Genomic DNA, 13,272 nt, shown 5'->3' with positions numbered 1-13,272 from the left:
GGTCGTGTGCTGATGGGCAAGGGGGCGTTTTCCAAGCAGGTCGTCTGCTGATGGGCAAGAGGGGCGTTATCGAAAGCAGGTCGTCTGCTTATGGGCAAGGGGGCGTTATAGAAAGCAGGTCATCTGCTGATAGGCAAGGGGGCGTTTTCCAAAGCAGGTCGTCTGCTGATTGGAATTTGGCGTTATTAAAAGCAGGTCGTCTGCTGTTTTGTAATAGATGGGAATGGGGGGGGGGATTCGAAATCAGGTCGGCGAACGTCCCTTTTTCGGCCTTCGTGCTTTCGTGGCTGGCAAACAACATAAGCAGCTATGTATGCTAATGTTTAACAATTTGGTTTACGTGATCACGAAAAATCGTATGTCTTTGGAATTGGTTTGACGATCCCTTTTGGATATTGATGTTTCGGTGTTCAATTTGATCTTTGACCTTCCGCTTTCGTTACGATTGTACCTTTGGCAAATAAAAGTATTCCTGTGGTGTGCACGCACTCGCCCCCATCCTAACACATGTGTTGGTGTTTTCATTGTGTGTGTGAAGAGTATGAACGCATCAACAGGCACCACACACACAAAGCTCGCACATGTACAGCAACCTGATTCCGCCAGATAAGTTGATACAAAGTGAGTCAGCAACGATTCTCTTAGATTAGTGAAAGCAAGGAGCTCGAGGTTATATAACCTCCTTGGTGAAAGCAATATTTCCTTGGCGTGATAAGAGACATTATAGGTAAGTAATGTTCTTCCAACCACCGCCAACTGACAGGTCTAGACATGTTAGTGTACTCTCCAAGCAATGGTGTTTTCGGCAGTTTTTGACGTGTTCGGTTGGGTCTCTTTGCTGGGCTTTCTATTGTGTATTGTTTTCTTCACGTCTGTTTGGCCGGCGAACATGAAGGCTCCTGTACAAAATTGAAAGCCCCACAAAAAGGCCTAAAACACATGAAAAACAGCCGAAGCGCAACCTCTGCTTGGAGAGATACAGTATAATACACATAGTGTAATACACATCTATGTAGAATTTTTGCCCTGTAGGAGTGTAAGGTAAATATAGCTTAGTTCACGGTGATATGTACTCCCCACGCAAAAAGACTGGTTTTAACGTTGTTTTTTATTTTATTTTGCTATGTCGCCAAACCAAGTGTTTAAAGAGGAAGTTTAAACAAAAAAGAAGGCCCGACGTCAAAACCAGTCGGAAGCTCCTTGCAGAGGTTTGGGAGCAAAATTGCGGCATTGTTATGTGCCGCGTCTTTCGTCCGCCCTCCCCAACAAGGGCGGGACAAGAAAGAGGCATATGATAAAGTCTCAAATTTTTCCCAACTGCTCGGAGCCGAATCTCTGTTGGGGGCGTAAGGGCAGGCAATATGCCTAACTAGTCGATCCATGGTGGGTTTGATAACAAATACACATCTGTGTTTGGTTGGTGTGAATGAAAGGTGTAAAAGGCCCCTCCCCCTGGAGTTAATCCTCGATGTAGTTTTTCAAAACCGACGTCGGTTTTCAAAGAGATGTTGTTTTTTAGAATCGACGTCGGTTTTCAAAGCGATGTGGTTTTTCAAAACCGACGTCGGTGTTCAAAGCGATGTGGTTTTTGAGAACCGACGTCAGTTTTCGAAAGCGACGTGTATTTTCAAAACCGACGTCGGATTTCGAAAGAGCTTCGACGTCGGGTTTCGACGTCGGGTTTCAAAAAAGCGATGTCGGTTTTCAAACAGCGACGTTGCAACGTAAAATAACGAGCGAGAGGTGACCGTGACATCGGATACCTAAAACGTCGACCGACGCGCAACCGGGCTATCGGCCTCAAAATACAACGCTCGGAACCGCAAACTACACAATTACCGATATTTGTACATTATATCTGTCCAAACGATCATCACTACAGGTTAGGTATACATTTGAATATACAGGCCATCAGGTCAGTAGCGAACTATTTATGACTGTGTGAACGATTGTAATGATGATCTTCAAAAAGGGCATTTTACGATTATTTGTCTGATAATAGGTGAGAATGAAGTCACGTGGTTCTTTTTGATAAAGTTGTTATTGGGCTGTGAGTCATGATTGACTGAAAGCAGAAGAGAATGGTCCCATCATGGACAATGAATCTTGAATATCTAACATGATGGTTCAAGCCTAGGCAGGTCGGAGCGGGGTCTTTTTAACGTTAACTTTGTACGATTTCTGAACGGCGTGCGCTAAAACTCCAGACTTCACGGCGGTCGGTTGCTAGGGTATTCTTTCCCGTTTCTATGCGCGTTCGACAGAGTATCGTGTTACAGGAGGCCTACTATTGGCTAACCGCAAAATATTTGAAGATAAATAAAGTGTTATGACAGTGAAAATGATTTTGAAACAAGATCAAATTAGCAATTTTACATACTTTGAATCTTGTCATTTGAATATAAATACCTGTTTTGTTTAGATTTTGCTTACAAAGACGTTTATTTTCTGTTTTCAGGAAGGCCTTTAATTTGTCCAAACTCTTGATAAGATGGGCCGCATGTGTCATCGAAAGTTCTCAATTTTTATATTTTTCGTCATCTATGAGGAAGATAAAACTTTCTGTTTTGGGGATTTTTTTATTTTTAATTTTAAGCAAAGTTACAGTCGAAAATATGCGTAAAAATGGCATTTTTCGCACTTAATTACCGATAATTCAAAATCCGAGGCATTTTTTAAAAATCCCCAAAACAGAAATCTAGGGAAAACCGTTGCGGTCATTTTGAGCCGTCAATGAGTTGATATAGACTTTTCTTGGTCGAGATCTTAAACGATGTTTGCACGCATGTCATGTCGCACGGATAGCGAGAGGGTGTAATTGATACCGGTGTGAACAACACTTATAATACACAAGGTCGCTAATAAAAACGCCAGTAGTTTCCTTACATATTATAGAACCCCAAAAAAGTGACAGCGTAGATGTACTATCCAGAAAATTGTTTATATTGGTGAAAAACCATATTTTTTGCCTGATTCAAGGTAGTTGGGGCAAAAAGGGCCAGAAAACACTGTTTTACCTGCAATGACCGCAGATGACCTAAATAGAACACTGGTTTGGTTCGAATTACGGCAGATAGAACATCATGGAAGAAGGTTCGAATTCGGCTAGACATGGGAGGTTTTGAGCCCGAATTTGACCACCGTGCTTGGGGTCTTTTCTTTTATTGTAGTTGGGAATACTTTTAAACGAGTCAAGTTCTTATGTCTTTTATGTTGCCATGGTAAGGACTTTCTAACAAGTGATTTCAGTTTACTTAATGAAGGTTTTCTTGTGAAATTAGACTTGCTGTCTTGATAATTATATTTTATGATTCTTTGTAATGATTCATATCAAACCCTTGCAATTCATACGAAGTTAAAGATATCATTGTTTTATTCGTCTTCTTTAATCTGAATCAGAATGGAACTACAAACTCACGTCACGCAAATACAGGATGTAAATCAAGCACGAAAGAAAGAATGGATAGTGTAGAGATAGTGTAAAACCTTGCTTATATACAACGTGTGAAGCACGTCCACAATCTATCTCTGGCTTAAATGGTAAAAGAAATAAGTGCGTGTAAATCTGTTCAAAATATGGTCACCACTAACCTGCTGAAATCTCTGTAAAAGCAGAACAGATCAACAACATGAACACTGGTCCTCTTAGGAATCGGCGAGATTTGATTCCATTTACCCCACAGGGACCCATGGTGATTTCAGGAGCGCACGTTACATTCAAGACGCAGTAATACGCCTGAAAACATGCAGGAAATTTTGTCGTCCTGTTCCGCTAACGTCGACTAACTTCCTCCTGTCGCCCTTGTTGTGCGCGTGCGCATCGACCAGAGCAAACAGTAATGACGTGAACTTCGTCAAACATTAACACAAACAACCTCGTGACATAAACAAACACCATACACTGAGCATACACTCTAAAGCAATAAACGGAGCGAGCGAACAATAAAAGGAACGGAAAACATGGCTTCTGTGGTATAGACTAATGCTACCTCAGGAGCAACAAAGTTCGACATACACATGCACTGCATATACATTCTAAACAAAGAATAACATACCAAGAATAAATGAAAGAAAAACACGAGCATATAATGTTTACCGACAAAAGCCCTGTATGGTACGTAAGATTTCAACGCAGATAAAGGAGGTTAAAGAATCCGAGAACCGAGACATCATTTCTTTTGTGGTATTCTGTCCGTGCACTTGAAATCAAGTACGGGCAAACTGTTCTAATCGGTTACCTCATATGATGTCAATCATCCTAACACTGTAAACAGTGCATGCTATGGAAATTCTTCAGAGTATGCGTGCATCCATTCTATCATACGAAGCCAAGGAAACTAATTTGACCTAAAATAGCGCCACCACATCTCACATTAATACGCAGTGGCAATTTAGGAACACATGTATCATGATTATTTGCAGTGAAGGTAGTTTATAGCCTCATTTCCTGATAAAAGCTGCAAAACGCTTTGCAGAAGATGCGTTATAATTGTTCGTGTCGGTGTATACATGCATGGCAGTAATACTCCATGTGTGCTTGAATATTCCACATATACACATACACACACACACACACTCACACTCACACACACACATACATATATACATGCACACACATACGCGCACTATATGGCCTCCTTCGGTCAATATTGACCATGGTAAAATCTGAATTGATATTAAGCTTTGAAACCAATTAATATCAAGTTTTACAACAAAGCCAACAACAAACTACAAAGGTATTATATCAGCTATTCCCATTTATTTGTTCAACGTGTCAAAGTAAAATGTGCAGGTGTCACCTACAAAATTTATGCTACGTCAAACCATGAAAATGTCACCCAACAGCACATCAGAAATGCTCTTGTTGCCTCACCTTCTCTCCTTTTAACCGTTGATATCAATGAAATGTATATACTTGGTGTAGCCGTGCGGAATTTTCAAAACCCTCCTTAACCATTCATTGTTGATATTCTTTTTACAAAAAAGAGAAACAATTATTGTATTTTATTGTGTCCTTTGATTTGGACGTTTGCATTGGTTGTGGCAAAACATACATCATCTGTAGTATATCTGTAAAGCTAATAGATGTGATGTATATAAAGGATGTGTACTTCTATAAACACCATAGCACTACAGCATATCGTAAGGAAAAGTCCATTCTTCTTGAACTATTTTTTATGTCTTGCACAATGTATCTATCTGTGACATATGTATTATGAGATATAAGCTTTTGACAGACTATTAAGAGTTTATGACTGAAAAAGAGTTTAGTCAAGTACATTGTATCTTCACTAAGTTCATTGACATTAGAATATTTCTCCTTTAAAATGCATCTATGTCATACATCGCCCTGCTACGTTTCATTCCTGTTGAAGTTTTTCTGTGTTCAGCTACTTCAGAAGTGAAGCATATGTCTGAAAAAGAAATCAATGGTTCATATCTATCCATCTCGTATGCTGATAAATTACATTCCTATTCTTATAAACATGTTCTTAAGAAAGTCACCATTTGACGAATTCAGCTGTTAGCATCCCTGAAAGGAATACAAACTATCCAAAAGCAATGACACGATGGCCATACCTTGAAACCCTGCATAATCCTGATGAGGCTTGATTTCAGTTCAGGAAAAGTCGGCCTGTCCTCAGGAAGGGTCTCCCAGCAACGGGTCATCAGTGTGTAGCTGAAAAGGAGTATGGGAACGTGTTATGTGGTTTTCATCTTACACTTGCATTGGTAACTTTGTCTACAGTATATATATCGTGGTGTCCTAACCACTTGACCACTTACTTATCAAATTTAAATCAACATTTCAGTCTAGAACAAAGTCAGGTATTCAGCTTTGCTGCAAACCCCCTCTTAGTGTATCATAGCCACATGTGTGAGAGTCATTTGAAGTAATGGTCTAACTTGGTTGAGCTTCCCACTACAATGACAATTGCAGTTTTCTGTCTTGAAAATTCACCCCAAATAATAATTCAATTTCAAATTTCACGACGCCTGCTTTTGAAAATAACGAAGATGAAAAAAAATACTTCGGAATTATTTTCTACACATACATTTCTTCTGGGCAACTGCTTGGCTTCTGGAGTCGGCCGCCATCTTTGATCATGTCCATCATCCTCTTTCCCTTCATCCCCTCATACGGAAGGGTGCCTAGAGAGTAAGACGTAAAAAACAGAATTTGTAGTGTGGAGTGTATATGATGTGTCAGTTGTGTCAGTACAATATGTCAGTTGAAAGTTGGTGGGAAGTAAACATAGACCTACCCATTGCCATGATCTCCCAAAGAAGGACTCCAAAGGACCATCTGTAATACAATCGCAATATAATCTAAGATTGTTCTTTGTCTTAATATGGTAGCAAAAGTACAAAAAGTGTTGCAAAGAGAATTACCTCAGCTGATGACAATACACAGATAATAAAGACCACATCTTGACTAGTTTACGAAGATTTTGGCATAGAAAGTTCAGACACCTGTTGTTCAATAACTTCGTTTTGAGACTGGCGTGGTGACTGATATGTCACCTGTTTCGACAGGGGATCCAAAATTTCACTTACATGTCACTCTGAGTTGTGTAAACGTTGTAGAACAGTGACTCATAGGCCATCCACCGCAACGGTAGCTTGCTCTGCAATCATAGAATTATTCACCAACTTTGATCACTGAATAAGAAGATGAAACTATATTGAATAAAGATTTGCAAAACTTCACTTCGTTACTCATTACAGAGAATTTTGCCTGGAATAGGTACAGTTTTTGCGTGATACAAGTGTATATTTTTACGTTTCAAATTCTAATGTAAGATGAGTTGTGTACCTGTGTGCTCTTGACGTACTCACTGTCCTCATAGATGTCACGTGACAAACCAAAGTCAGATACCTTGGCGACAAGATTTCCTCCAAGAAGGATGTTTCTGGCAGCCAGATCACGATGGACACACTGTAGGGATAAAATTATTAGTACCAGAGGCGTTTGATTACACGAGTGTTGTTCTAAGAGTAGCAAAATTCCGGACGAAATAGAACAGACCTGCAAGGCTGCTAGATGGCTCATTCCATTGGCCACATCAACACCAAACTGTATGAGCTGTTCCATTGGGAGCTGAGACGCGTATACAGGCTGGTTCTGGTAGGCAGATTCTGCGTTGGTTTCGACAGAGTTGGTCTTCAGCCAGTCCTTCAGACAGCCGTTAGGGGCGTACTCAACCACGATCATCAACGGGCCTGAAGTGTTTGAATGGTATTTATAGGTTATACGTTGTATAGTTTTGTAACATTGAACTAATGTCATACTACTTTTGATATAGTATCATATTGATATTGTACAATATTCCATATGATCATATTGCTTCTTACAAAATATATTTCATTGTTTCTTGTCTGTATTAGTCAAGTAATATAATTGATTCGTATACACGAAAGCTACTGCCCGTATTATGGTCAATAACAAAATTGTATATATGTCATATATTTTTATTTGCCGTGTGATGATTTATACGTGCTGCGACGCTATTAATATACAACACCGGCTTACCATCTCTGGTGCAAGCTCCAACCAGGGAGATGATGTTGTCATGACGACCCACCGTCACCAGGATCTCCAGCTCTCCCAGCAGGTCTTTCTTGTCACTGTCTGATGCAGAGTCTTCAAAGAAAATGTGACTTATAATCTTCATTAGGGATATCAAGGACGGGTGACTAATAATAAGAGGACGCACATTTCGTGTTGAATCGTGATTTTCGTTTCAAAGGTATTTGCAACTAGAGTTCCACGAACACATACCTTTGCCAAATAAACCAGGTTTGTTACGTAGAATGATATCTGTAGACATATGCGTTACTCATTTCATATATTTTCTAATTATATGCTTGGAGTTGGTTTTGGCATTGTTTATGCAAATTAGATCCCAAGTGACGATTAATTGATATCAAATTGTATCAAGTATTCTTGACTTATTCTCTTTCAAAGTCTTTAAATACACGTCTTACTCCCTTCCCTCTTTCTCAGTTACATATGTGACAACTTTGAAAGTGCTATAAAGGAATGCAGTGGATTTCTAAACTTTTCCTAATCAATTATACAAATTAGCTGTTAATTTGCATAATAAATATCACATTATATAAGTCTTCACTTAGGCTATTTACATGCCAAAAGTCATGACGATCCGTCGACACGTTCATATTTTCTCATTAATTATGCAAATGAGGTCGTCATTTGCATGATAAATATGTATTGACATTTCTCTCTTTCTCAGCTACATATGTGACAAGTTTTGAAGTCCTATCATGGAATGTAGTGGATTTATAAAATACCCTCATAAATTATGCAAATTAGCTGTTGATTTGCATAATTGGTATTTCATTATGTAGGTACACCTACATACCAAAAAGCATGATGATCCGTCAACATCTTCATATTTTCTCATTAATTATGCAAATGAGGTCACCATTTGCATAATTGATATCTATTGACATTTCCCTCCTTCCCAGCTACATATGTGACAAGTTTCAAAGTCCTATAACGGAATGCAATGGATTAATAAACTTTCCTCATTAATTATGCAAATTAGCTGTTGATTTGCATATTTGGTATTCCATTACTTAAGTCATCACTCATTCTATCTTCATACTAAAAATCATGATGATCCGTCAACACGTTGTAGATTTATTCTTGTCCAAAGTTTGAAAGGAAACCGGTGTCTGCAGTTCCAAAAAAGCCGCTAGGGGGCCTTAACTCACAGCACTTACTCTCTGCCTCGAGGGCTATCTACCACTCAAAAATCATGGCCACAGCATGTCCAGAACACGAGATATAAAAAATTGAGTTTCCGCTGCAGTACCTTAGCAAGCCGCTAGAAGCCCATTATCAAACTTGACCTTCGTTTTCCCGACCCCTACCCACCTACCAAATATCATCAGGATCCATCCAAGACTTCTTGAGTTATGCTGTTGACAGACACACACACAGACACGCCCAAAACATAACCTTAGCCATTCTGGCAAAGGTGAAAATGGGTCTTATGATGTCATGATGTTATATGTATAGTCCTTCTTCCAATAGTTGTGTTCAGATATGAGGTGTAAACATTATTTGAGCAAAAGTATCATGATTCAATACCTTGTAGTTCGTCTTCATGCGTGGGAAAACATATTATCAAAGGCGTAGTTTGATCGAATTATTGTCGATACTAAAAATATCAAGGGTGTTTCTGTCTTTGTTTAAGTTAGTACGTTTATACTGATGCAATTGTACCTTTTTGGTAGAAACGACACATTCGAGGTACACAACGTATTTGAACGACATGGCATGAAGTTGGAAGTTAATAAACTTTCATACTACCTACGACATGTGACTGAAAGGTAAACCATTAATCTGTTTAGAGGGTTGATGATGTGATCTGACCTTTCAAGGTTTTGACAGCTACAGTGGATGTCAGCCCTCGATTGCGGAGTTCCCCAAGTCGCACCTCTCCGAACTGGCCGCTGCCGAGACGTCTGCCAAGCTTCAATCCTGCCCTCGGAATCTCCCAGAAATTCAGAGTTGTGACTTGAGGAGATACTAGTAGTTTGGAAGGCTTTATGCAGAAACTCGGAGTGTTAATTCAGTGTTATTTACTCGTCGATACATTCAAGTAAAGTAAAGTGAAGTAGATCTACCCTTCTATACATTCGAACTCCCATGCATTGTACCAATCTACTTATGTCAACAAATATTCCTATGCCATACGTTATGTGTGAAGTAATCATACATACAGAACTAATAGATTTCATCCATCCAACCTTCTGTACAAGCTAAATGAAAAGAGCCTACTTTTTCTTGTTTGAATTTCGCCAGGATGCCTTTAAACCTCGCTCTTGGTCCAGTCTTTGGAAAGAGGTCCTTCAACATAGCATCATCGAGGTACTGCAGTGCCTCTCCATCCACTTCATGATCTAATGATTGCAAATGTTCAAAAAATTACTTTGTTTCCGCTGGCCCCACTTAAGCCTTATGCAAGGTATGCTTCATCAACGCCACCATACATATTAGCATCACCATCCATTAGCAAGAATACTCTTACAAATAATTCATTGATACTGAAAATGTATAACTAAAAGCTATCAAAGAAAGCAACACACCTTTAAACGCTTTGGCGTACTCTGCAAACTTGTTCTCTTTCAGAAATTTTATCACATCATCCACAGTTATGATTTCCGAAAGTCTGCGATAGCACTGAAGAAGATTGAAAAACATGTTGAATCAAACATAGAAACAGACAAAATGTAATAACGTGAGCCAAAGCAATAACGTTATCTAAACTTACGTAAGTTTCAAGTTAAAACATGGAATACCTTTGAGTCGGCTTCGCTTATAGACAGTGCTTCGTTGTCAACACCCTCAACTTCCGAGTCCTCCTTACATGTTATATCACTCAGAGGGACGTCGGTCCTTCCTGTTGATGTCTTCTTTTTGATGTCCATATATTTTCGTCTGGAAGGAAGACAATTTTCGAAATTCGGCGGGAGCATCAGCATCAATTTATACAATTTTGATGAGAAAATCTATAAGCGAAAAAATGCGGTCCAACTGTAGTATTATTCTAATGAAAAGAAACAAATAACAAGCTTTTTCTATATAGGTAGTTGGGTGACCTATGATAAGTCAAGCCCATCTATTGTTCAATGCGATAATTCCATACCTGTAGAATACAAAACCGGCTCCAGCTGCAAAACTGACGACAACTACAGCAACCACCGCGACAATGATTGTAACCCAAGGCAAAGCTTCTTCTAGGACTGCAGAATAAACAAGACAAAGTATTGTGACGAACGTTCACAAGGGTCATCCAACAGGAATAGACGAGACTATATGTATGCAGAATATATGCATGTTTTGGAAAAAAAGATACAAAATGTACCTGTAATTATGGGTTCCATGAACAAACTTGACGCCTGTGCCTGTCAGAAAAGAAGTTCAAATGTATGTTAGGAAACTGGTTTCATGGTAATTAAAAATAAAGTTACACTTGACGTAATGGTACATGTAGGTAAATCATTTGGCAGCTAGGCACCAATAGCGATAATGAAATTGTTGTAACATAAACACCATTAACAGCAACATAACACAATGGTTCTACCCGTGAAACTGCTTTCTCAAGCACGTCCTCTTGCCCACTGATGCCTACGAGTACATACACACGGACAGTTGCAGTGTATGTGGACCCTGGTGTCAGAGGCTTGTTGCCTGGTTCTGGTGCACCTTCTTCAGAACCCAACCGGCAACATGGTTCCGTACATGGTTCACCGGTCCCTATTGTCACTCTTTCTTCTTTGTAGCCGAACCTGCAAATGTATTTGAATTTACATGTAACGTTATAAGCAGTGTTGGTAAGTCAATGTTACAACTACCGTACCAAAGCACATTGCTATATTGTGAAAGATATGATAAGTCTTATAATTCCTCCGTTACTGTTCTGATAACCGTGGTCAGTGTACATTTGAGGCAAACTGACAACATGAACAAGGATGGTGTATTCTAAAAGATAATGTATTTACGTCGATGAAGGTTAAACATCCTGGTAGTAATTTAGATATAACTAGAAAGGCCGACATTTGCTTAAGAGCAAATACAGCATATTTCAGCCATACCCCTTCCCACGCAACATTGGACTGTTCCAAATCACCCCTGCGCAAAAATGGAACATCCTTTTAACAGTACATTATCCCCCAAAGTGGACTGGTATTGTGAATTGATTCCAGGTAAAAACAGAGCTTGCTTCTATTTTTCAGAAAATGACAATAATCACACCTTCCATTCAGAAAATTTTCATCATGACTGAAAATTGTTGAATGACTTCATGTAATGTCATTAACAATTTTCAGTACGATAACTAGGTGTAAGTTTAAAAAAGTATAAGCTCCTTGTGATGTGGGTACATTTATTATTGCAGTGAACTTTTTTTATTCAAGTAGGGCATACGATTTAATAATTATCAAGCAGGTGCAGGTACTGTAGGAGCGTTTGTTTTCTTCAAGCTGTAAAACTGTTAAACTGTTTTACTTTGTATGCAATCAGCCATCGAGCCTATTCTTATTTTAGTTTAACAACTTCCTGCCAGACCCGGAAGATACGATTGAACCTTGTTCGAGGATTTATTTTCGTCTGTCTGGTCAGTCTGTTCATACCCTGGCGCTGAGAGTGTTTTATTGGGCTGAAACTCTGGCAGTTTAAAGTTACTTACAATTTAAATGTTCAAAGTTTATGTCAAACAACAACAGCACTAGGAAATGTGGCCACTATAGACAGGTGGTCACTATAGAGAAAATGCTGATCTATTGACTAGGAGCCATACGTTACACATGATTTCAGTACACTGATCATTAATCATATAAACATTGCACAGGTAAGCCAATTGTTTAGATGTACAATTAAGTTCAAATAATTCTGAAGAGAAATATTGATGAGAAAATAATCATTCTCGCCACTGTCTAACTTATAATTACGTATCAAAACTAAACGCAGATTTTCTAACTAACGCACCTTTCGCCGACTTCATCAAAGGACCGCCGGCTATCAGTCAAACACGGCTGTTGATCAGACTTAGAGTTTCAAACAGTCATGTGTTGTGTGCCAGTTGACAGCGAACTTCATGCTACGTGATGTTTTACATTGCTTGGACCTTCTTTCCTACAGCGGTGCTTCTACAAAATATTTAGACTGTAACACTGAGTCCCACATGTTTTATAGAATAGAATTTGACGCAGAACAGCGTTTTTTGCTGGGTATTTTTCTTGAAACATGTCCGTGGGAATATCAGCGAGGCGGCGACGTAGGGATATCAGACCGTCAACAAAAGTCGCACGGCGGCTAACGGCGCAGCGAAGATACTAGCGCTATAAATAAGCGCTTCAACTAAGGATGGCAACCCGTACAATATTTTTGTATACTGTTGAGCTAAGTAAAGTTTGTTGTTTATGAGGTTTTAGTTGTCTTTGAAGCTTTGACCCGAAATATTTTAAAGTCAAACTGCTGAAGAGAAGTAAGTGACTGCTACGATTATCGTAGATATGGCCCTAAAAAAACTGATAAAAGAAGCCTTCTCAATAGTCTAAAATGCAAGAGCTTCCGGGGGGGGGCTTCGCCCACCTGGGTCCCCCCCACAGTGGCCTGCACCTGGACCCCGCCAGGGACATTCGCGGCACCCGGAACCTGTCCGACGCTTTGAAAATCCTGGCGAGAAGTCTGTGCGCTGAGTCTTCAAGTTACGTATTGTGTGTCCCGCTATGATATAT

The 13,272-nt window shown here is 39.4% G+C and overlaps 1 protein-coding gene across 1 annotated transcript; it reads right to left on the bottom strand.

Annotated features, from left to right (window-relative positions):
• Window positions 1-4,882: 4,882 nt before the first annotated feature.
• Window positions 4,883-11,298, bottom strand: LOC118431416 (fibroblast growth factor receptor 2-like). Its single transcript, XM_035842636.1, has 15 exons — window positions 11,118-11,298; window positions 10,899-10,938; window positions 10,680-10,776; window positions 10,333-10,471; window positions 10,120-10,213; window positions 9,812-9,933; window positions 9,404-9,575; window positions 7,535-7,645; window positions 7,031-7,224; window positions 6,818-6,940; window positions 6,559-6,629; window positions 6,267-6,307; window positions 6,057-6,153; window positions 5,581-5,680; window positions 4,883-5,414 (listed from the first exon to the last, which is right to left on the bottom strand). The coding sequence occupies exons 2-15, from the start codon at window positions 10,915-10,917 to the stop codon at window positions 5,391-5,393; spliced, it is 1,404 nt and encodes a 467-aa protein (XP_035698529.1). The 5' UTR covers window positions 10,918-10,938; window positions 11,118-11,298; the 3' UTR covers window positions 4,883-5,390.
• Between the last annotated feature and the right edge of the window lie 1,974 nt (window positions 11,299-13,272).

The sequence above is a fragment of the Branchiostoma floridae genome, chromosome 15, assembly GCF_000003815.2.
Source record: "Branchiostoma floridae strain S238N-H82 chromosome 15, Bfl_VNyyK, whole genome shotgun sequence".
In the NCBI taxonomy this organism is placed as follows: Eukaryota; Metazoa; Chordata; class Leptocardii; order Amphioxiformes; family Branchiostomatidae; genus Branchiostoma; species Branchiostoma floridae.
The sequence above is the reverse complement of the archived record's forward strand: the minus strand, read 5'-3'. Positions and strand labels throughout refer to the sequence as shown.